Source organism: Zea mays, chromosome 6, assembly GCF_902167145.1.
Source record: "Zea mays cultivar B73 chromosome 6, Zm-B73-REFERENCE-NAM-5.0, whole genome shotgun sequence".
NCBI classification, from domain to species: Eukaryota; Viridiplantae; Streptophyta; class Magnoliopsida; order Poales; family Poaceae; genus Zea; species Zea mays.
In genome coordinates this window covers 173,125,344-173,146,918 of record NC_050101.1, presented here as the reverse complement: position 1 = coordinate 173,146,918, position 21,575 = coordinate 173,125,344, and the positions used below count along the sequence as shown (strand labels likewise).

Below are 21,575 nucleotides of genomic sequence, written 5' to 3'. Positions count from 1 at the left end.
CCCAGTTCATTCGCTTGCCCAGAAATCGCCCAGTTCGGTCACTTTCCCAGATATCGCCCAGTTCGGTCACAGATAACAGATATCGCCCACAGATAACATATAACGCGAAGTTGGGTAACAGATAACAGACATACCAAAGGGTTCATACAAAAGATAATACTTCATACAACACAGAAAACATAGAACCGCATGTCCACAACACAGAAAACATAGAACACTAATGTTCTTACAAACGCCATTCATCTTGTCTGAACACGACAACAAACACTAGGGTTCATACAACAGATAATACTTCATACAACACATATCAGTTCCGTCCTTCCAAAATATATCCTAGACAGACCAAAATGACACCAGAGTGAAACCAACCCACCAAAGGCAACCTCATGTCGACAACTACATGTTACGGTCGTTTATCTCTTCGAACCTGTAGTTTATGACACGATTGTGCTCTTCGAATGAGACATTAGCTTTAATCTCTTCCCACTTGAAGTCTTCAAAAGCCATTTCCCATAGCTCTGGATCTTCTGTACTGTAGCCATCACCAAGTTCATCATCATCTAGAGGATGTTCATCATCTACGGAAGGGTTGTCGTAAAGATCCCAAGTTGGATTCTTTGTTTCTAAATCTTCTTCACAGATAATTGAAGTTTTCTCTAGCTCCTTGCACACATGTTCCAGATGCCCACGAACCTTTCCTATCTTGCCACCTTGTACCTCTGGAATAGTCGAACACAACACAAATTTTGAACCGAATGCAACAGTTTAGTCTGCCTCCTCATTTCTTGAATAGCATATCTCAACGAATTCTTTATGTTCACATGATACTTGAAGTCGACAAGATCCTGTGCAACAACCAGATGACAATCCATTTCTATCAACAAAAATAAAGAGTGTATGAGTTTGATAATCCATACCACATTCGATGAGGCCTTAACTGCTTCAACCTTGTCCACGGCAATGGCGGCGAACTGAACCGCAGCCTTGGCCTCCTTCTCAGCAACAAATACCGCGCATCTCGCCTCAGAGGCCGCAACGGCAGCAGCACGAGCAGCTTCCACAGCATCGGCAACAACTTTGCTCGGTGGAAAATCCATCCGCACAGTAGCAGAGAAATTACGGCTAGGGTTTCTGGATTCAGGATGGGGGCGACATGAACAAGGAACGGCGGCTAGGGTTCAGCAACGCGTTAACCATACAAGGCAGAGATGGGAGATCAGGAGCAGCATTGTCGGAGCAGGAGAACTCACCTCTGAGAATAGCAGACCGCAAGCAGCCGCAAGAGGAAGAAGAAAGCAGGCGGCGATGTCGACCCCCAGATGAGTCCAATTCGGCGACGGAAGATATACATGAAGGGGTACAAGGGACGCCGTCTGCGCAGGCGAACGGTAATCTTGGACAGCAGAGTAATACCTGTTTACGCAGCTACAAGCGCTGTCACCTTTCCAATTTGGCGATTGGCTGTCGTCTGCGTCTCCAGAACAGAGAAACCAACGGCATGGCCTCCATTTCGTCGAATCCCGTCCCCTCTTCGTCTACAATGGCAATTATCTCCACTACCAGACGGCGCCTTTCTGTTTCGGCCCGGGTCAGGTAGAGTCGGGTCGGTTGGGCGCGAGCGCATCGGGATGGCTATCGGCTATCGCGGGCGGTATCAACCTTGCGTGTCCCCAGTCCCCACGCCTCCATCGATCCTATCCTCCTCTTCCTTGGGGCAGCGATGAAAGAGAGCGGATGGCCTGCCATGCGGGGCCCACCTGCCATTGTCACTTCTTTTGGACGCAACGCAATGATGAGGAGATTGCTGTTAGATGCCTGGCACTGACTTTTTTTGAAATTCTAGAGCGAGAGCGAGTCACGCTGATTTGGACGGCAGGTGCTCGTGTTCTGGTTCTGGATAAACACATCACCACACCCACAACTCTTAGATTGGTACAGGGGATTTTTTTTTGTTCGCAAACGGTCAAGTGGGTGTGCTCTACTCTATCTAGAGTCTCGGACGCAAGCGCGACGTGATCTGGTAGGGATGGGAGCTGAGGAAGCCCAGCACCAGCGAGGCCAGCTCCTCCCTGTGCCCGGTGTAACGGTGGTTGGCATCTGCGACGATGCGCAGCTCGTGGTTGCGGATGTTCGCCGCGAACTGCCGGGCGTCCTCCGCCGGGACGATCTCGTCTTTGGCGCCGTGGATCGTGAGAACCCTACACATCAGTACATCAGAGGAGTGTTTCTTCTTCGTTCAACGGAGGGTGTCTCACTCTCACCTGCAGCCTTCGCTTATGGCACGGCTGGAGAATAGGGTATCAGTGCTCAGCCGGTCATCCAGACTCGCTTTCGACACCCGGTACTGCAACTCCCCTGCACAACCACCAAAACAACGCGATGCATGATCCTCTTTACAATCGCATTGCCATGTGTCCTGGCTTGGAAAGAGTGAGCAGAAACACCGAGCCTATAGTTTAGTTTTTGACAGTTTCAAGATTGACACCAGATCAGACGCATGCATTTGTTTGATGACCCTGTGCTAATTGATTAGAAAACTAAGGGATAGTCCATTGAATCAGACTCATAATAAGATTAACATGAAAAAAATGACGTATTATTAATCAAGTAAAGAAAGGCTAGACCTTTTTTATTCTTCACATCAATGTATCCATCTTCGTTTATTCTCCTCATGAAATTCTTCCCAAGGCGTCCCTCCATACCTCGCTCTAATGCAAAGCGGCCAGAAATGTTCACAATGGCAGGGACATCATGGTACTTGGAAGCATAAAGAAGAACAGCATTTCCTCCTGAAGCAAAGGAACACAGGCAGTAAGACCATATAAGTCTGTCGTGTTACTTGAATGAATAGCGTGGGTGGCACAGTCTGTTACTCACAAAGATGAAAACACATCACCAGAAAAAGAATGGTCATGCAAACTTGGCCAAGTATTTTGAACTATAGGAGTAAATGACAGGTCAAATAATTCTCCTGCAATGTGTATGTCATGTGGGGCCACCACTACTCTGGCAAGAAGCATGGTACCAGGGACGCGGACGCGCTCAGCGTGACGTAGACGCGGTCACCGCGCCTAGATTATTGCCTCAATTTCAAGAGTTTGGTTCCTCCATTCGGTTAGCAGGCCAAGTGTCCTTATAAACTATGTACGAGACTTCATTTAGGTGCCGTTTGGTTCACATATTTGTGTAATGGTTATCAATTAGTAGTTTGTCTAGTAAGGTTATCAGTTGAGATTGTCTAGGAAGGTTATTAGTTATTAGTTTGTTAAGAGTTTTTAGGAGAGTTTTAAGGAGATAAGGATCTCTAGCTAGATAGGGGCAGGCAGCTAGCCTACTTATGTAATCAATGAATAAGAAATAAAGTAGTCAAGAATTAGAAGGGAGAAACCCTCCTCTTGCTCGGCTGTGGGCAGAGGCCCCCGGCCGACGTTCCTGCCCATCGATACCCCTCTCTAATCCCTCACCGATCTAGCGACCATAACATCTGGTATCGGAGCTAAGGGCTGCGGCAGCAACAACCATGGGCCCTCCAAGGGAGATTAGATGTCAGGGCCTAAGGAGGCCCATGGAGGGGCTGCGGGAGCAGCAACCATGGGCCCTCCAAGAGGGATTAGATAAGGATAGTTAGAGATAAGATTAGAAGATTAGTTGAGATTATTTAGAAGATTAGTTGAGATTATCTAGGAAGGTTATCATGTAGTTTGTTGAGAGTTTTTAGGAGAGTTTCAAGGATATAAGGATCTCTAGCTAGACAGGGGCGGTCAGCCGACCTATTTATGTAATCAATGGATGAGAAATAAAGTAGACAAGAATTAGAAGGGAGAACCCCTCCTCTTGCTCGGTCGTGGGCAAAGGCTCCCGGCCGACGTTCCTGCCCATCGATACCCCTCTCCAATCCTTCACCGATCTAGCGACCATAACAGGGACTTGGTGGATAACTTGGCTCTTCAGCAAAATGTGCCTGATAATTTGGCACCAGGGTCATGCACTATTATGTCGAACTATAATGCTTACTTTTTTTGGCTCCATCAAATGTGTGCCATGGAAACAGATTTGGAAACCTTGGGCTCCACTCAACTGCAAATTCTTTATTTGGCTGGCAATCAAGAATATATGTTGGGCATCCAATTGACCAACTAAAACTAGCAACCATAGTGGATATTCTTCACCTATTCGGCGAGGCTTCCGGGCTGCATAGTAATGTCTAGAAGTCTAACACCCCCCCGCAGTCACAATTAGGTTTAGGTTTAGGTCCTGTCAGCTACAGCCGCCAGGGGCTTCCCATGTAATTACCGTCTCACCCCTGACAGCCGCCAGGGGCTTCCCATGTAATTACCGTCTCACCCCTGGCGGCTGTAGCTGACAGGACCTAAACCTAAACCTAATTGTGACTGCGGGGGGGTGTTAGACTACCCGTCTAGGATTCTAAGGTTTGGGGTGTTCCCCATGTAATTACCGTCTCACCCCTCACTGTAATGGGCCTGGCCCAGTTACTAAGCCTATTAATACTGCTCCCCATCCCTGGTTAGGGGTATGGGTTCGTATTCCAACAGTTTGCTATCATGTGGAATTTCGTCCTTCCCTTGTAAATATCTTGGACTTCCATTAACACTACGGAAGATAACCAAGGAACAGACGCAGCCAATTATCGACAAATTTGCAAATCAGCTTCCTGGATGGAAGGCAGACTTGATGACAAGGGCTGGGCGAACAGTTCAAGTGTGGTTTGTGCTTACTGGGATGCTCATCTACTTAGCAATGGCAATTGAACTCCCAACTTATATCACAAAAGCAATCGATAAAATCCGAAGAGGCTTTCTTTGGAGAGGTCGCAAAGAGATAAATGGGGGGCATTGCCTTGTTTCTTGGAGCAAAGTTTGTCGACCTCTTGATTTGGGTGGTCTTGGTATTTCAAGCATTAAGGAGCTGAGTTGGGCGCTGCGGATGCGTTGGTTATGGCTGCAAAAAACGAAGCCTAACCGACCTTGGTCATCCTTGACTATCCAAGTTCTGGACAAGGTCCAGACCTTCTTCAGTATGGCGATGCAAACGGAAGTTGGGAACGGTGCTAATACTCTTTTTTGGAAGGATCAATGGATTCAAGGACAGAGGGTGGCAGATATTGCGCCAAGACTTCTTCAAGTTGTTCCGAAAAGAAAAATCAATACAAGGACAGACCAAGAAGCTATAACTGGAAGAGCATGGATGTCGGATATTCGAGGGGCCCTATCTGTGGGGGCAATTGTTGATTATCTGCACCTCTGGAACTTACTGTTAACTGCTGAATTAAGGCAGAATGTTGAAGATAAGCACATTTTTAGGCTGGCTGCCAATGGAAAATATTCAGCGAAATCTGCCTACGAGGGGGTTTTCATTGGCTCGCTTCCTTTTGAACCGTATGAGAGGATATAGAAAACCTGGGCGCCTCCTAAATGTCGGTTTTTTCTGTGGTTAGTTGCACAAAAAAGGTGTTGGACAGCTGATCGTCTTGCAAAAAGAGGATTGGATCACCCTGATAGTTGCCCTCTTTGTGAACAAGAAAGTGAAACAATAGACCATCTACTGGTCTCTTGTGTTTTCACAAGGGAGTGCTGGTTCCTTTTGTTGAGACAATTTGGACTGCATACTCTGTCCCCTCAACCAGAAAATGATAGTTTGCTGGACTGGTGGAGGACAATAAGTGAAATGGCAGCTGGACAAATGAAGGTGGGGATTAACTCCCTTGTTTTGCTTGGTGCATGAACCTTATGGAAACACTGTAATCAGTGTGTGTCTTCGAGGGCGGCAATCCGAGTGTTGCTGCTGTTCTGGAGCAGGTTGGAGAAGAGCGAAGGTTGTGGGAGATGGCAGGGGCTAAGGGGCTTATTTTCCTAGCAGCTAATCTTCCTCACGGCTAATTTCTGTTCAAGGGTTGTTTTTTTTTTTCTGTTTTTGAGGGGTTTAAACCTCAGTGTTATGGCTTGTAAGGGCTTCGGCCCAACTTTTTTCTTCTTCTTAAATATAATGATATACAACTCTCCTGCATATTCGAGAAAAAAAAAAACATCGCACTATGTCCCGTTTGTGACCAAGAAGAGACAATCCAGCATATCCTGGTCTCTCATGTCTTCATAAGACAAGTTTGGTTGCTCATCCTCCAAAAAATGGGTTTGGCAGGACTTGCCCCTCAGCTTGATGCAAGGCACGTCTCTAATTAGTGGAATAGTGCAGTCAGAAGTGTGCCCAAGGATTTGAAAAAAGGCATCAACTCCCTCGTCATTATGGTCATCTGGTGGTTTGGGAGATATGGGAACACCGCAACGATGAGGGTATGTTACAGTTGGCGGTGAATGAGAATAGCTTGTGGTGTTTCAGCCCTCTACGAGTTACTCGTCAGGTCACATTATCCTTGACAATTAGGTCAGGATGTGTGTGGTGGAGGTCAGTTTTTTCTAATTTATGTGGCTCGCCTGCAACTATACATCTACAGAGCTGGCCCTCTAGCCTCTCCTTGTATTTTTTCCTTCTTAATGAAATGATACACAGTTCTCCTGCCTCATTAGAGAAAAAAGGCCACTGTCTACTATCATGATCACCTGCCATATGATTTGCGTACACACAAAAAATGAAGCAGAAATCAGAAGTTATATGCATGTCAGGTATAAAAAACTAAACTACTAAAGTGATTGCTTTCAGTTATAGTGAATGTTCCTCAACTTATCTTGACCCTAAGCAACAAACTCAGAAAGTAGTAGTTCAAGTTTGCATCCCTACCAACTTTTGATGCTAATTTTGCATGTTAATGCAAGTTTCTGTGCATATACTGTGCATGATAGGCATCAACATAAAAGGAGAACTTAATCCATATAAACAGTAGCTTTCCTACCTTTGCTATGCCCGATAAGAGCAATTATGTCATATTTCTGTTCTGAGAAATGTAATACTACAGAGCGCAAATCAGCTGCCTCTTTTCTGTAGCTTCCATACTGGAATTCACCATCACTTTCCCTTTAAAGGAGAAAGAGGACACATAAGTATAAACTGAAAGAAAAATTCAATGTGGTTCTCAGGATGAAGGGAATATACATTCAATTGGTGAATGATGACCGTAGGCTGTAACTACTTGCTCACATGTTATAAATGGCATGGAAACATTTTTAACTCAATGCTAAAATTAGAAGTCCCCATGACATTTGATATCATGATCTCATATGTGCCATGGTCACCAAGGTGCTACAATGGCTTACCCATTTCCAGAAAAATCAAACCGAAAAGCACTAATTCCTTCCTTTGTGATGGCATCAGCAAGGTCAACCAAGATGCTGTCATCCTACAAGTTTTGTTCAAAAGTGCAGATCATTAATAGTGACCATAACAGTATAGAACTCAAGTAGAAACATATTAACTCTTTATCCTTAATCCTTTCTTCTCTACTTTGTGAATTCTGTGCATTTTTTCTCCATCTTACCCCAACTTGCTCGGGGTTAAAAAGGCTCTGTCCTCGTTATTGTTGCCATACATTGAGAATGTACATATCCTTGTTGTGACAGGTACAAGTGTCTTGCTATTGCTCATTTCTTTATAATAAGACTAGCAAGATCTTTGTCCTCGTTATTGTTGCCATACATTGAGAATGTACATATCCTTGTTGTGACAGGTACAAGTGTCTTACTATTGCTCATTTCTTTATAATAAGACTAGCAAGATCTCAATTGAATTTGCATCAGAAGTGGAACAACTTTGCACAAGCAAAAGTCTACAAAAAAGAAAGGGAGAAAGGAAAGTATTCTTATGGTTGGTTAGCAATTCGGAACAAATGTTGGACAGCCGATAGATTGCAACAGAAAGGATCAAACCATCCTGAGACCTATCCACTTCGTGATCAAGACGAAACCGTCCAAACATATCTTGACCTCCTGTGTCTTGGCACGACAATTCTGGTTTAGTCTATTGGGTCCCCTTGGATTGAAACACTGACTCCAGAGGTAGAGGAGGCATCCTTTGCAGAATGGAGGAAAGTGATCGAGTTTGTTCAAAAGGATAAAAGGAAAGGCATAAACAGCGCCATCATCCTGGGTGCTTGGTGCATATGGCTTCAGCGCAACAGGTGTGTGTTTGATGGGGATCAACCGGCCCTTGGGAAGGTGCAGCAAAGCTTTCTTCAAGAGCTCAGCTGCTGGGTTTTGGTGAGGGCTCGTCACCTGCAAAGGGTTGAGGATGATCTTAGGAGGGTTGGGTTGAGTTTCATATTTCATCTTTAATAGGTTTATATCAGGATGCTTTGGCCCTGTAGCAGGGTTCTCTGTGTACTTGGGACTTATCCTGTTTCTTCCTCTCTAATATATAAAAGATTGTGTACTTGAGACTTGACCCGTTTCTTCCTCTCTGATATATAAAAGATACGCAGTCCTCCTGTGCGTTCGATAAGAGAGAGAGAGAGAGAGCAAGATATTGAAGCATCTTGGAAGTTTTACATCTCGAATGAAAGAATATAAACAAAGCAAAACCATGTTCCATCCCCACTCAAAAGAATAATTTAGCAGACCAAATATGGAGACATACAAGTATCTTCAGATCTTTGATGTTTAAATAGCTATACACCTACTTATCACTTCACTCAACATTCTCATAAGTACATGCACAGGGAATTAGTACCAAGGAGGATCAGATACCAATTAAACGATTTTGTTCCTAGTGTATATTATAAGTAGGGTGGGAGACTATAACCATAGGGCAAAACTCAATATCCAATCTAACGTACCTAAATGCAAAAAAAAAAAAAAAATCCATGGATGGTACGGACTTGCCTTTGTGGCTTGGAATCCATGACAAAGGATCACAAGATTCTTTGAACTTGTTCGATGTAATAAACCAACAAGCTTCTCCCCATGCCCGTTTGGAATTATAACTCTTTGTTCGCAAATAACTGTGAGACACATGTTCAAATTGTCATACAAGTACAAATCAGAGTAGGAAACAACATTGTGAAACAAATATGTAATCAGGTATAACTATATTAAATCAAGGTTTTGAATAGTGACCATAACAGTATAGAACTCAAGTAGAAACATATTAACTCTTTATCCATAATCCTTTCTTCAATACTTTGTGAATTCTGTCCCAAATTAAAATTCGTTTTTTGAAGTAATTAATATATGTCCCAAATGCAACAAGACATGTTGATGTTGATTCAAATAGATGATGATAAATCTATACATATTTATAAAACGCATACATCAAACAATGTAGGAATATATTAATTACTTCAAAAAGCGAATTTTAATTTGGGAAGGAGGGAGTAATATATTGAGCTCACTAAAGTCAACAAGCTAATTTTAAGCCCTATGTGGCTATGTGTTGTGTAATGCCTCGTTGCATTATGTGAAAGGTTGTGAGTATCGAGCTCTCTAAAGTCAATGTCCATATTCAAAACCTAAAAACAAGAGCCAAAATGAATACTAGTTTGAGACGGAGGGAGTACTCATTAACTTTTCACATAATAAACCAGGGCAATGCACAATACATAGAACTTAAAATTAGGCCTTATTTGTTTACTTCTAAGATTATATAATCCAGCTTATAGATTATATAATCACTTAATGACCTGCTTATGGATTATCATAATCTAGGTATCTATATTATATAACCCACCTAATAATCTATGTTGTTTGTTTTTTTAACAGAAAGGGGTCCCCCATTTCATTAAGAAATAGAAAGTTAGTTTCAAACACGACCAACAAATCAAACAAAAACAACGACTTAGAAGGTTGTCACCAGAAGGAAGCTAGTGAAACTAATCCTAGACATAAAGGCTTCATGAAAAGGAAAATACGCCAAACCATCCATAACCACTTCTAGCTAAGTCTGAATTTTTTACAGGGGAGAATCACACACCCCGGCGGGTTACAGCTAACCACGGCACACCTAAAGTCGCAAACTTTTTAGGGGAGAGTTCTGCATCATCCGCCATCCAGGTAGGATAATATGCACCAGAAAAGACATTAACAATTAAAAGTTCTGAAGGTAGAAGTCTGCTAGAAGAACAGCAAAAAGCGGACACCATCTAAAGCATTAACATTTTTAACCACAGATGTGTCTATCCACCGGTCTCCATCCAAAATTTCTATTGAAAATTTCTTTAACCAGTCTTCAGATTTACAAGCTTCCTGCATGTCCTTCCTTCTGTAATTGTCTGGATCAGGACATTAATATTTTTTAACCACAGATGCGTTTGTTCACCGGTCTCCCTTCAAAATTTCTATTGAAAATTTTTTTAACCAGTTTTCGGATTTGCAAGCTTTCTTCCTCTAGGATCCTTCCTTCCATCTTTGTCTGGATCAGGGTACAAGCATTCATCCAAAAGCAACACATAAGGAAAATAGCATTAGTGTATATTATGTTTTTTCATTGAAACAAGCATCATTTCTAATCCTCCTGATGGTCCATAAAACCGCACTGCAACTCACCCTACTTTTCTTTTTAAATTTATAAATCCATTCTCCAAACATATTTTCAGTATCTTTGGGCATTATGTGCACGTTCAGCGCCATACTAATCACCCTCCAAGTGAAAGACGCAATCCGACAATCAAAAAAAATGTGTTGTGTGGTTTTCAAGAGGGTCTCTGGCAAACTGTGGTTAGAAAAAAATATATGAGAGACAAACCGATGAGTCTGCAAAAGAAGCAAGGGCAGTCGCAATTTTGGAAAGGGATTCTTGAAGTTCAAGAGCTATTCTACAAGAACAGCAAAAAAAATGGAAATGGAAATTCCACCAGCTTCTGGACTGAAGTGTGGAATGGTGATTCCCCCTTTTCAGTTAGATTCAAAATATTATTTGAGCTTTCTTTAAATAAAGAAATAAATGTTAATATTGCTCTGTCCAAAAATTGTGAATTTCTAAAATTTAGAAGAAGATTACATGAAGAAAATGCTCAGTTGTTGGAGGAGTTGAAAAACATATGTAATGACATTAATCTTGATGATTCAAGAGATAAAGCTATCTGGTCTATTAATAAAAAAATGATTTTCTGTTAAATTCCTTTATCTCAAATGTAGGAGCTCTGTGGATAAGGTTCCTTTCTAGTTTATTTGGAAGGCTCAAATACCCAAAAATAAAGTTTTATCAAAAGAAAACTTAAAAAACAGAAACTGGAAAAAAGACTTTAACTGTTACTAGTGTGGTTGTCTGGAAACCACACAACACATATTTTCGATTGCCAGATTGTGTATTTCACTTGGAGGGTGATTAGTATGGCACTGAACGTGCACGTACTTACAAAGATGATGAAAATATGTTTGGAGAATAGATTTATAAATTAAAAAAAATAGGATGGGCTATAGTGTGGTCCTATGGATCCTCTGGAGGATTAGGAATGATGTTTGTTTCGATGAAAAAAAACATAGTATACACTAATGTTATTTTCCCTATATGGTGCTTTTGAATGAATGTTTGGACTCTAATCCAGACAAAGACGGAAGAAAGGACCCTGTAGGAAGAAAGCTTGCAAATCCAAAGACTGGTTAAAAAAATTCAATAGAAATTTTGTATGGAGACCGGTGGGCAAACATATCTGTGGTTAAAAAATGTTAATGCCATGATCCACACAAAGACGGAAGGAAGGACCCTACAGGAAGGAAGCTTGCAAATCCGAAGACTGGTTAAAGAAATTTTCAATAGAAATTTTGGATGGAGACCGGTAGACAGACGCATCTGTAGTTAAAAATGTTAATGTCTCAGATGGTGTTTGCGTTTTGTTGTTCTTCTGGTAGACTTCCACCTTCGGAACTTTTAACTGTTGATGTTTTTTCTGATGCATATTATCCTACCTGGATGGCAGATGATGTAAAACTCTCCCCTAAAAAGTTTGCGACTCTAGGTGTGGCGTGGTTAGCTGCAACCCGCCGGGGTTTGTGATTCCCCCCTGTAATAAACTCAGACTTAGCTAGAAATGGTCATGCATGGTTTTGTGTATTTTCCTTTTCATGAAGGCTTTATGTCTACGATTAATTCTGCTAGCTTCCTTCTGGTGACAGCCTTCTAAGTCGTTGTTTTTGGTTGGTTTGCTGGTCGTGTTTAAACTCAATTCCTATTTCTTAATAAAATGGGCCCCACGTTCTGTTAAAAAAACAAACAACATAGATTATTAGGTGATTTATATAATCTAGATACCTAGATTATGATAATCCATAAGCAGGTCATTAGGTGCTTATATAATCTATAAGCTGGATTATATAATCTTAGAAGTAAATAAACAGGGCCTAATTTTAAGTCCTATGTACTGTGCACTGCCCTGGTTTATTATGTGAAAAGTTAATGAGTATTCCCTCCGTCTCAAACTAGTATTCGTTTTGGCTCTTGTTTTTAGGTTTTGAATATGGACATTGACTTTAGAGAGCTCGATACACACCGGGCACTGGCGGCATACGAGCGGGAGCTCATCGGCCTCATCCATGCGGTCCGACACTGGAGGTCGTACCTATGGGGTCGCCGGTTCGTCGTCAAAACAGACCACTGCAGCCTCACGTACCTGCTGGACCAGAGGCTTGTGACAATCCCGCGACACCACTGGCTGGGCAAGCTCTTGGGCTTTGATTTCACCGGCGAATACAAGCCCGGGTCGTCCAATGTGGTGGCGGACGCGCTGTCCCGCCGCAACTCCCCGGAAGACGGGACCATTCTGGTTCTCTCCGCGCCGCGATTCGACGTCCTCGACCGCCTCCGTCAGGCACAGCTCACCGATCCTGCCCTCATCGCCATCCGGGACGAGATCCTAGCTGGTACCCGCCGGTCGCCGTGGGCGGTCATCGACGACATGATCCACTACACAGGCCGCCTATATGTGCCACCAGCCTCGGCACTGCTCTAGGAGTTGTTGGCGGCCATCCACGAGGAGGGGCACGAGGGTGTCCAACGCACGATGCACCGGCTTCGACGTGACTTTCATTTTCCTAATATGAAGCAGGTCGTCCAGGACTACGTGAGGGCGTGCCGACGTGCCAGCGTCATAAGTCTGAGCACCTTCATCCTGCGGGCCTCCTCCTTCCACAACCGGTGCCCCAAGGCGTCTAGACGGATGTAGCGCTCGACTTCATTGAAGCCCTGCCTCGGGTCCGCGGCAAGTCCGCCATCTTGACGGTGGTGGACAGATTCAGCAAGTACTACCACTTTATTCCGCTAGCGCATCCTTATTCGGCGGAGTCAGTGGCCCAGGCTTTCTTCGCCGAGATCGTTCGCTTGCACGGCGTTCCGCAGTACATGGTGTCCGACCGTGACGCCGTGTTCACCTCCACATTTTGGCGGGAGCTCATGTGGCTGATGGGCACCAAACTACACATAACGTCGGCCTTCCACCCGCAGTCGATGGTCAATCCGAGTCGACCAACCGCGTCATCGTCATGTACCTAAGGTGCCTCACCGATGATCAACCCCGCCAGTGCCTGCAGTGGCTTCCGTGAGCGGAGTACGTCTTCAACACCGCATACCAGAGCTCCCTCCGCGACACGCCATTCAGGGTCGTCTACGGTCGTGACCCTCCTTCCTCCTATGAGCCGGAGGAAACACGTGTGGCAGCTGTTGCACGCACGATGGAAGAACGAGAGGAGTTCCTGGCTAACGTTCGACATCGCCTGGAGCAGACTCAGGCGGTACAGAAGAAGCACTATGATAAGACGCACCGCGACATCATCTATCAGGTGGGTGAATGGGTGTTGCTCCAACTCCGCCACCGTTCCCCATCGTCGCTGGCCACCGATGTCGCCGACAAACTAAAGCCCCAGTACTACGGGCCATACCGGGTGACGGAGATCGTCAACACCGTCGATGTCCGCCTAGAGCTGCCCGCCCGTGCCCACATCCACGACGTGTTCCACGTGGGCGTTCTCAAGAAGTTCCATGGCACTCCACCAGCGACAACACCTCCCCTGCCGGTCCTGCACCATGGTGCGGTCACCCCTGAACCCGAACGCGTCGTCAAGATCCGAGTCGCCCGCGGCATACGCCAAGTGCTCATCCAGTGGAAGGATCAGTCCCCTGCGTCAGCTACATGGGAAGACGTCGACTCCTTCATGACCAAGTTTCCGGCGTTCCAGCTCGAGGACGAGCTGCCTTTTGAGGCGGGGAGAGATGTCATGTGGGGCCTCGTGCGTGGTGACCATCTTCACCGCACTTTTGGCAGAATAGACGGTGTCCCCCCCCCCCCCCCCCCCCCCCCTCAACTTCCATACCCCCAGAAGGAACAGGTTGGATCATGTTACCTGGAGTGCTACCGTCTCCAGAAGAAGATCCCAGCTGGTCCACTTTTGCTTCCGACGAAGCATGTGGAGTCCTTAGGCGCCAGCTTAGATTGCGATTTCTCCCCCAAACAGGAGAAGGTTGCCGCCCCCTCTTGGGTTCCAGCGATCCCAGTTAGCGTTTCGGCCCTTCTGCTCCATTGATCTCGTCTTCAAGTGCTTCGAGTCGCTGATCCCCACCCTTGGCCACTCTTCCAAGGCTGGCTGAGGACGAAGCAGAGGCGCGGGATAGGAGAGAGAGAGAAAGACTCACTCGCCAATTTCTTCGCCTTTTGATCGGAGTGAACATGTCCCATCCCTACCGACCCGACGATGGCGTCCTCTGATCTGCTCGCAGAAACGGGTGTAGCCGAGCTTGATCCGTATGAGCAGCAACAGCGCAGCCGGACGACGGGGAGCGGAGGCGGCGGAGATGGGGCGGGAGCTTGCCGTCTCGCCGCTAGATATACGTACGGGCGCCGCGGGGCCTCCCACGTCCGTCCAGAACCTGCAAGAGCGTGATGAGGGGCCTTCAGGAGGAGTTCCGGGGCGATGCCCAGCCGGCGGCGTCGCACGACGGGGGCGACAGCGTGTCAGTATTCCTGTAGGCGACCTGGAATTGGGGGACGACAGGAGAGCAGGAACTGATGAAGTGATGGGCCGGCGAACAAGGAAGCCCAATAGCAAATGGTCCGGTGCCGAGTGGATCCGTTGAAGTGTGGGCCGGCGCTTAATAGCTGGTTGTAATAAATAGTAGCACTTGTACTGAGAAAGACAGTTTTGGAATAAAAATACAGAACTCACCTCTCCTTCCTGGTTGTCTTCTCCCTCTCGTTTCCTCTCTGCAACGAGCAGCGTTCGCCATCAGGTGGAGGACGCTGACAATTGGTATCAAAGGTCTGGTTCCGGCCCTGGCGACGACCTTCCACTACACCAGGAGGGCTAAGATGTCGGGCGCAGCAGACCCCGGCGTTGCGGCGGCAATAGCCGCGCAGTCCAAGTCCATTGAGGCCCAATCGAAGACGCTGGCGACGCAATCAAGACTCCTGCAGCAGATGTGCGATCGGCTGGAGTCTACCGAGGAGCGCTGGAAGCAATTGGAGTCTACCGTGGGGAAGAACTCCGAGAATATTGCATCATTGTCTGCCAAATTTGACGGGGTGGAAGGTGTTCTGCCCCGAGCGGACCTGGGGCGCGACTTACGGGCGCATCTCGACGGCCAGATGGCGGAGATGCAGGCGGTGGCGATGGACCGTCTCGACGCGCTGGCGGCGGATGCATCGGGCCGTGTCGCATCCCTGGAGAACATCACTTCCTCCTTCGAAGCATGGCGTCCCCGCATCGAAGGGTCGGTCCACGACATCCATTCCTCCGTGGAGGGCATCAAGGCGGAGCTCCACAAGGTCGCTCGGTTCCTGGAGCGCGCAGCGGTCGAAGAACCAGCGTCCCACGCTGGGGTACTTGGCTCATTCGCGTCGGCAGCGGAGCGCCAACCTGCGTCCGCGAACCACACCGACGGGCCCATGGGGCATGGCTCTCCTCTTCTACATCGGGGGACTGGTTTTGGAAATACCCATTTCCATCACCATCTCCCGAACAATGGTATGCACGACCCTGGTCCACCTCCTCGTCATACTTTATTTCCACGGACATTTGATGCGCCCTTGGGACATCGTACTGGGCCACAGGGGGTTGGGGATCACCATAGCCGGCCTCTGGGTAATCTGCCTAAGCTCCATTTTCCTTCCTTCGATGGCGAAAACCCCAAGTTATGGCAGTCCCGATGTGAGGCCTATTTTCGCATGTATGAGGTCGATTATGTCATGTGGATTGAGGTCGCTTCCATGCAATTTGTGGGGCCTGCAGCTAGGTGGTTGCAGTCAGTGGAGAATCAGTTGGGTTATATATCTTGGGAGAGTTTTTGTGCTTTGATCCGAGAGCGTTTTGCCAAGGACCAACACCAAGTTTTACTTAGACAGCTCTTCCATATCAGACAGTCAGGATCGGTGTCATCTTATGTCGATGAGTTTTCACAGTTAGTAGACAAACTCAATGCATATCAGCACATGTCTGACCCTCTTTATTATACGATGAAGTTTGTTGATGGCTTAAGGGACGATATTAAGGCAGTAGTAATGATTCAACGTCCCAAGGATTTCGATACTGCTGCTGTATTGGCTCAATTGCAGGAAGAAGCTGGTGAGATGATCAAGAAACGTGAGCCTCGCCGGTGGCCTCAAAACTGGCTGTCGTCTCCATCTATGCAGTCCACTCAAGCACAATCGATGGTGCCTAAGGACTCCAAGGTGGTGCCTAATGCGAGGATGGAGGACAAGCGACCACAAGGGGCCCCTAATTCTTCTACTGACTCTCGGTTAGCATCCTTGTATGCTTACCGCAAAGCACAAGGGCTGTGCTACAAGTGTGGACTACAGTATGCCAAGGGTCACAAATGTGCTGACACTATTCAGTTGCAAATGGTGGAAGAGTTATGGCAAATGGTACCTTTGCCTGATACTGATGACCCCGAGATCCTGGAGAAGGAGGACACTTTTGAGTTGAATTCATTCTTGTCCAAGGCTGCTGAGCAAGGAGTTCATGCTACGCGAACCATGCGCTTTGTGGGACATATTGCTGGAATGGACGTATTGGCCTTATTGGATTCAGGCAGTTCCCATTCTTTTGTTAGTACAACAGTGGCTTCTGTCTTGCCCAATATTGTCGAATTGGACAAACCTGTTAATGTTCAGATAGCAAACGGTTCTTACTTGTGCTGCTCCAGCCAAGCTTTGAACGTTTCCTGGTCCTTGAGTGGTGTGTCGTTCTCTTCCAACTTAAGGGTGCTGCCCCTATCTACGTATGACCTGATTATTGGTATGGATTGGCTCGAGGCTCACAGTCCTATGATGGTTCATTGGGCACATAAGTGGTTGACCATTCCTATTAAAGGAACTTATGTAACCCTTCATGGTCTTACTTCATCAGTACTGCTGGAATCAATGGTCCAGGTCTGCACCTTGTTCGAGCTCTCTGACAAAGAACATACTATATTGCAGAAGCTACCTGCTGCTATACAGGATTTGATACAGCAGTATTTTTCAGTTTTTGATGTACCCAAAGGCATGCCACCTGCCAGAGAGTGTGATCATCAAATTCCATTGATACCTGGTGCTAGGCCCGTGCAGATGAGACCCTACCGGTATGCACCTGCTCTGAAGACAGAAATTGAAAATCAAGTTTCTGAAATGTTGCAGTCAGGCATTATTCAGCCAAGCAAGAGTGCATTTTCTTCTTCTGTCATTTTGGTTAAGAAAAAGGACCAAACCTACAGGTTTTGTGTGGACTATCGTCACCTCAATGCTCTTACACTCAAAACAAAGTTTCCAGTGCCAGTGATAGATGAGTTTCTGGACGAGCTCCATGGTGCCTGTTGGTTCTCTACTCTAGACTTGAGGGCTGGTTTTCACCAAATCAGAATGGACCCACAAGATCAATATAAGACAGCATTCCAAACGCATCATGGACACTTTGAATTTCGAGTCATGGCATTTGGGTTGTCTGGGGCGCCAGCTACTTTCCAAGGAGCCATGAATTCCACCCTAGCTCCTTTACTAAGGAAGTGCGCACTGGTGTTTTTTGATGATATTTTGGTATATAGTAAAACCTGGGAGAGTCATCTTGTTCATTTGGGACAGGTCCTGCAATTGCTTTTAACAGATCAATGGCATATCAAGCTCACCAAATGTGCTTTTGCACAACAGCAAATTGCTTACCTAGGCCATGTTATATGCAGCAAAGGAGTGTCTACAGATCCTGCTAAGGTTGAGGCTGTTAAATCGTGGCATGTGCCTACTAACTGCAAGGAACTCAGAGGATTTCTTGGACTGGCTGGGTACTATAGAAAATTTGTCAAGCATTTTGGCATGATTGCCAAGCCCTTGACTGAGCTGCTAAAGAAGGGGGTTCTGTTTGTATGGACTCAGGATCATTCAGTGGCTTTTGATACACTTAAACAATCACTATGTTCTGCCCCTGTCTTAGCATTGCCTAACTTTGAAGTTCCTTTTGCTATTGAGTGTGACGCATCGGGGTATGGTATTGGTGCTGTGCTGCTACAAGAAGGTCACCCATTGGCCTTTGTCAGTAAGGCCTTAGGACCCAAGAACCAAGGACTGTCAGCCTATGAAAAGGAGTATCTTGCTATTCTCCTTGCAGTCAATCAATGGAGACAATACCTACAACATGCCGAATTTATTATCTTTACTGACCACAGAAGTTTGTCTCATTTATCTGAACAAAAGCTCAACACTCATTGGCAACAGAGAGTGTTCTCCAAGTTATTGGGTCTCCAATATAAGGTGGTGTACAAGAAAGGGGTGGAAAATGGGGCAGCTGATGCCTTGTCTCGCATGCCACCTGTTGAATCCGCCTTGTTCAGTCTATCTACTGCAGTTCCTCAATGGCTACTTCAGGTTGCTGATAGCTATGTTCAAGATGTTAAAGCACAAGCTCTTTTGGCTGCTCTTGCTACCAATCAGTCTGATTCCACCCACTACACTTTGCACTCGGGCATTATACGTTATAAAGGCAGGATATGGGTTGGTAATGATCCAAGTATTCACAAGAACATTATGTCAGCACTACATGACAGCCCTCTTGGGGGGCATTCGGGTTTTCCTGTTACTTATCGCAAGATCAAGCAAATCTTTGCATGGGCTGGAATGAAATCAGCAGTCAAAGAATTTGTGGCCAATTGTTCTGTGTGTCAACAGGCTAAGTCTGACAGAAGCAAGTACCCAGGGTTATTGCAACCCCTTCCAGTACCAGAACAGTCATGGCAAGTGGTCGGAATGGATTTTGTGGAGGGTCTTCCTCGCTCTAATCGTGCTGATACAATCCTGGTGGTGGTGGATCATTTTTCCAAATATGCACATTTTCTACCATTGTTGCATCCATTCTCTGCACTCAAGGTAGCCCAACTGTTCTTAGATTCAGTTTACAGGCTCCATGGCCTTCCCACAGCCATTGTGTCGGATCGTGACAAGGTGTTTACAAGTCGGTTTTGGCAAGAGTTGTTTCATCTGTCGGGTACTACACTAAAGATGAGTTCATCATATCATCCTCAGACGGACGGGCAGACGGAAAGGGTGAACCAGTGCTTAGAGACGTATCTTCGCTGCTTTGTGCATTCCTGTCCTTCCAAATGGTCGGCATGGTTGCCCTTGGCTGAGTATTGGTACAATACCAATTTCCATTCCTCTTTGGGTCGGACTCCCTTTGAAGTACTTTATGGACATGTTCCCCGCCATTTTGGATTTACAACTGAGAATGTTCCTACTTCGGATGATCTTCAGTCCTGGTTATCTGACAGAGAGTTGATGGTGCGGCTTGTCCGACAGCATCTCTTGCGAGCTCAACAGAGGACAAAGGCACAAGCAGATAAGGGCAGGTCTGATCGGGAATTCAGTATCGGCGATCTTGTTTATCTGAAGCTCCAGCCTTACGTACAGTCATCAGTTGCTACACGGGCCAATCATAAGCTGAGTTTTCGTTACTTTGGACCATACACAGTCTTACAGCGAGTGGGCAAGGCTGCTTACAAGTTGCAGTTGCCCTCGACAGCACGAATACATCCTGTATTCCATGTGTCTCAGCTTAAACAATCCAAAGGGCATCACCAAGTCAGCACCACATTGCCAGACAACTTCGCTGCTCCCCGTGTTCCTCTTCAGATTTTGGACAGGCGGGTGATATCTCGTAGTGGAGCCCTGCTGCCCCAAGTGCGTGTACGTTGGTCCGAGTCTGATGAAGCGCTGGATTCTTGGGAAGATGAAGCAGCTTTGCACGCTCGTTTTCCAGGGGCCGACGCTTGGGGACAAGCTGTCTCTCAACAGGAGGGGAATGTCAGTATTCCTGTAGGCGACCTGGAATTGGGGGACGACAGGAGAGCAGGAACTGATGAAGTGATGGGCCGGCGAACAAGGAAGCCCAATAGCAAATGGTCCGGTGCCGAGTGGATCCGTTGAAGTGTGGGCCGGCGCTTAATAGCTGGTTGTAATAAATAGTAGCACTTGTACTGAGAAAGACAGTTTTGGAATAAAAATACAGAACTCACCTCTCCTTCCTGGTTGTCTTCTCCCTCTCGTTTCCTCTTTGCAACGAGCAGCGTTCGCCATCAGGTGGAGGACGCTGACAGCGTGTACCCACATGACTTGATGACCGATGGCTAGAACAAAAGGACCATGTGGTTGCGACATAGCTAGGAAATTTTTTAAAGGGAAAGGAAACCTTCCATTACTCTCTGGCTCTTATATCGCCAGATACCAGTTCAAGAACAAAGACAGGGGCCTGGCACATAAACACACACGAACCTGGATTTACATCACATGCCCCGTGGGCAGCTAGCCTATCAGCTACAGAGTTACAAACTCTTGGACAAACAGACACCGTACATTGAATGAAATGCAGATACATCAGCTCTCTTATTTTCCTAAACAAAGTACCATTTGGACTACGGTCATACTCATTCGAAGCAAGTGCACGCCCCCAGGATGGCAGCATCAGTCTCCAGAATAATTCTATTCATGCCTAAATCAGCCACTCGTTCGATAGCTTTTAGGATCGCCAAAGCCTCGGCATGTAGAGCACTATGTCAGGGATTACAGTTGGGCCATCGTGGGCCTCGGGCCTTAGCCTGGTTGAATAGTACACGAGCATCTTCTACAAGAGGCAGAAGCAATAGCGACAGGGAAAAGGAGAACAGATACAGTATCGTCTTCCTCCTTTCTAGCTGTTGTTTCCTATCTCTAGCTTCTTCTAGGGTTAGTCCTCTACCTCTCCCTGCTTAGCGTGCTCCTGATCTCCTAGCCCGAGATCGTGTACCTCTGCTTTTCCTTCCTATTATCAGTAAAACCAGTGGTGCTCTGTACTTCTGCCTGTATCCGTGGAGAGAGGCGCTAACAATTGGTATCGGACGTCATCGTTCTCGGAGTCCATGGAGCCTAACCTTCAATCCGCACTGGAGGAACAAACGAAGATCCTTCGCACGCTCAGTGCCCGCCTCGCTGCCCAAGAAGCACGGTGGCGCAGTTGGGAGTCGAAAGTGGCGCACCATTCGGCGTCGATCCACGACCTTGAGGTAGCAGTGGCCACTGTGCCATCCGCGGCGTTGAGGCCAGAGCGAGACGCTCAGGTCGCCGCGACCCACGAGTGTCTGGCCGTGGTCGCTGACGACTGGGGTGGCCTCTTCGGCACAGGCGACGACTGCATCATCGCCGACAACTGGGGTGGGCTGTTCGAGTATCCTGCTCACTTCCAGGAAGAACA

At 46.4% G+C, this 21,575-nt stretch overlaps 1 protein-coding gene across 3 annotated transcripts; it reads right to left on the bottom strand.

The window, feature by feature from the left end:
- Positions 1-141: 141 nt before the first annotated feature.
- Positions 142-15,053, bottom strand: LOC100283073 (uncharacterized). 3 transcript variants are annotated; one of them, XM_023300285.2, is made up of 9 exons: positions 14,524-15,053; positions 8,787-8,905; positions 7,227-7,309; positions 6,866-6,987; positions 2,625-2,789; positions 2,262-2,355; positions 1,251-2,198; positions 918-1,131; positions 142-845 (listed from the first exon to the last, which is right to left on the bottom strand). In XM_023300285.2, the coding sequence occupies exons 1-7, from the start codon at positions 14,564-14,566 to the stop codon at positions 1,988-1,990; spliced, it is 837 nt and encodes a 278-aa protein (XP_023156053.1). In that variant the 5' UTR covers positions 14,567-15,053; the 3' UTR covers positions 142-845; positions 918-1,131; positions 1,251-1,987. The 3 variants fall into 3 exon arrangements, with proteins under 3 accessions (XP_023156053.1, XP_023156054.1, NP_001149447.2); XM_023300286.2 differs by lacking the exon at positions 8,787-8,905 and having other exon boundaries at positions 14,235-15,053; NM_001155975.2 differs by lacking the exons at positions 142-845; positions 918-1,131 and having other exon boundaries at positions 1,810-2,198; positions 14,524-14,854.
- Positions 15,054-21,575: the final 6,522 nt, after the last annotated feature.

What these genes read in the sequence shown, in the direction of transcription:
- LOC100283073 (XM_023300285.2), bottom strand. Translation starts at nt 14,566, where the DNA reads ATGGGACATGTTCACTCCGATCAAAAGGCGAAGAAATTGGCGA. An exon ending in TCTTATCGGGCATAGCAAAG is followed by an intron (nt 2,790 to 6,865) that starts GTAGGAAAGCTA and finishes CCTTTGCTTCAG; the next exon opens with GAGGAAATGCTGTTCTTCTT. An exon ending in GCCATAAGCGAAGGCTGCAG is followed by an intron (nt 2,199 to 2,261) that starts GTGAGAGTGAGA and finishes ACTGATGTGTAG; the next exon opens with GGTTCTCACGATCCACGGCG.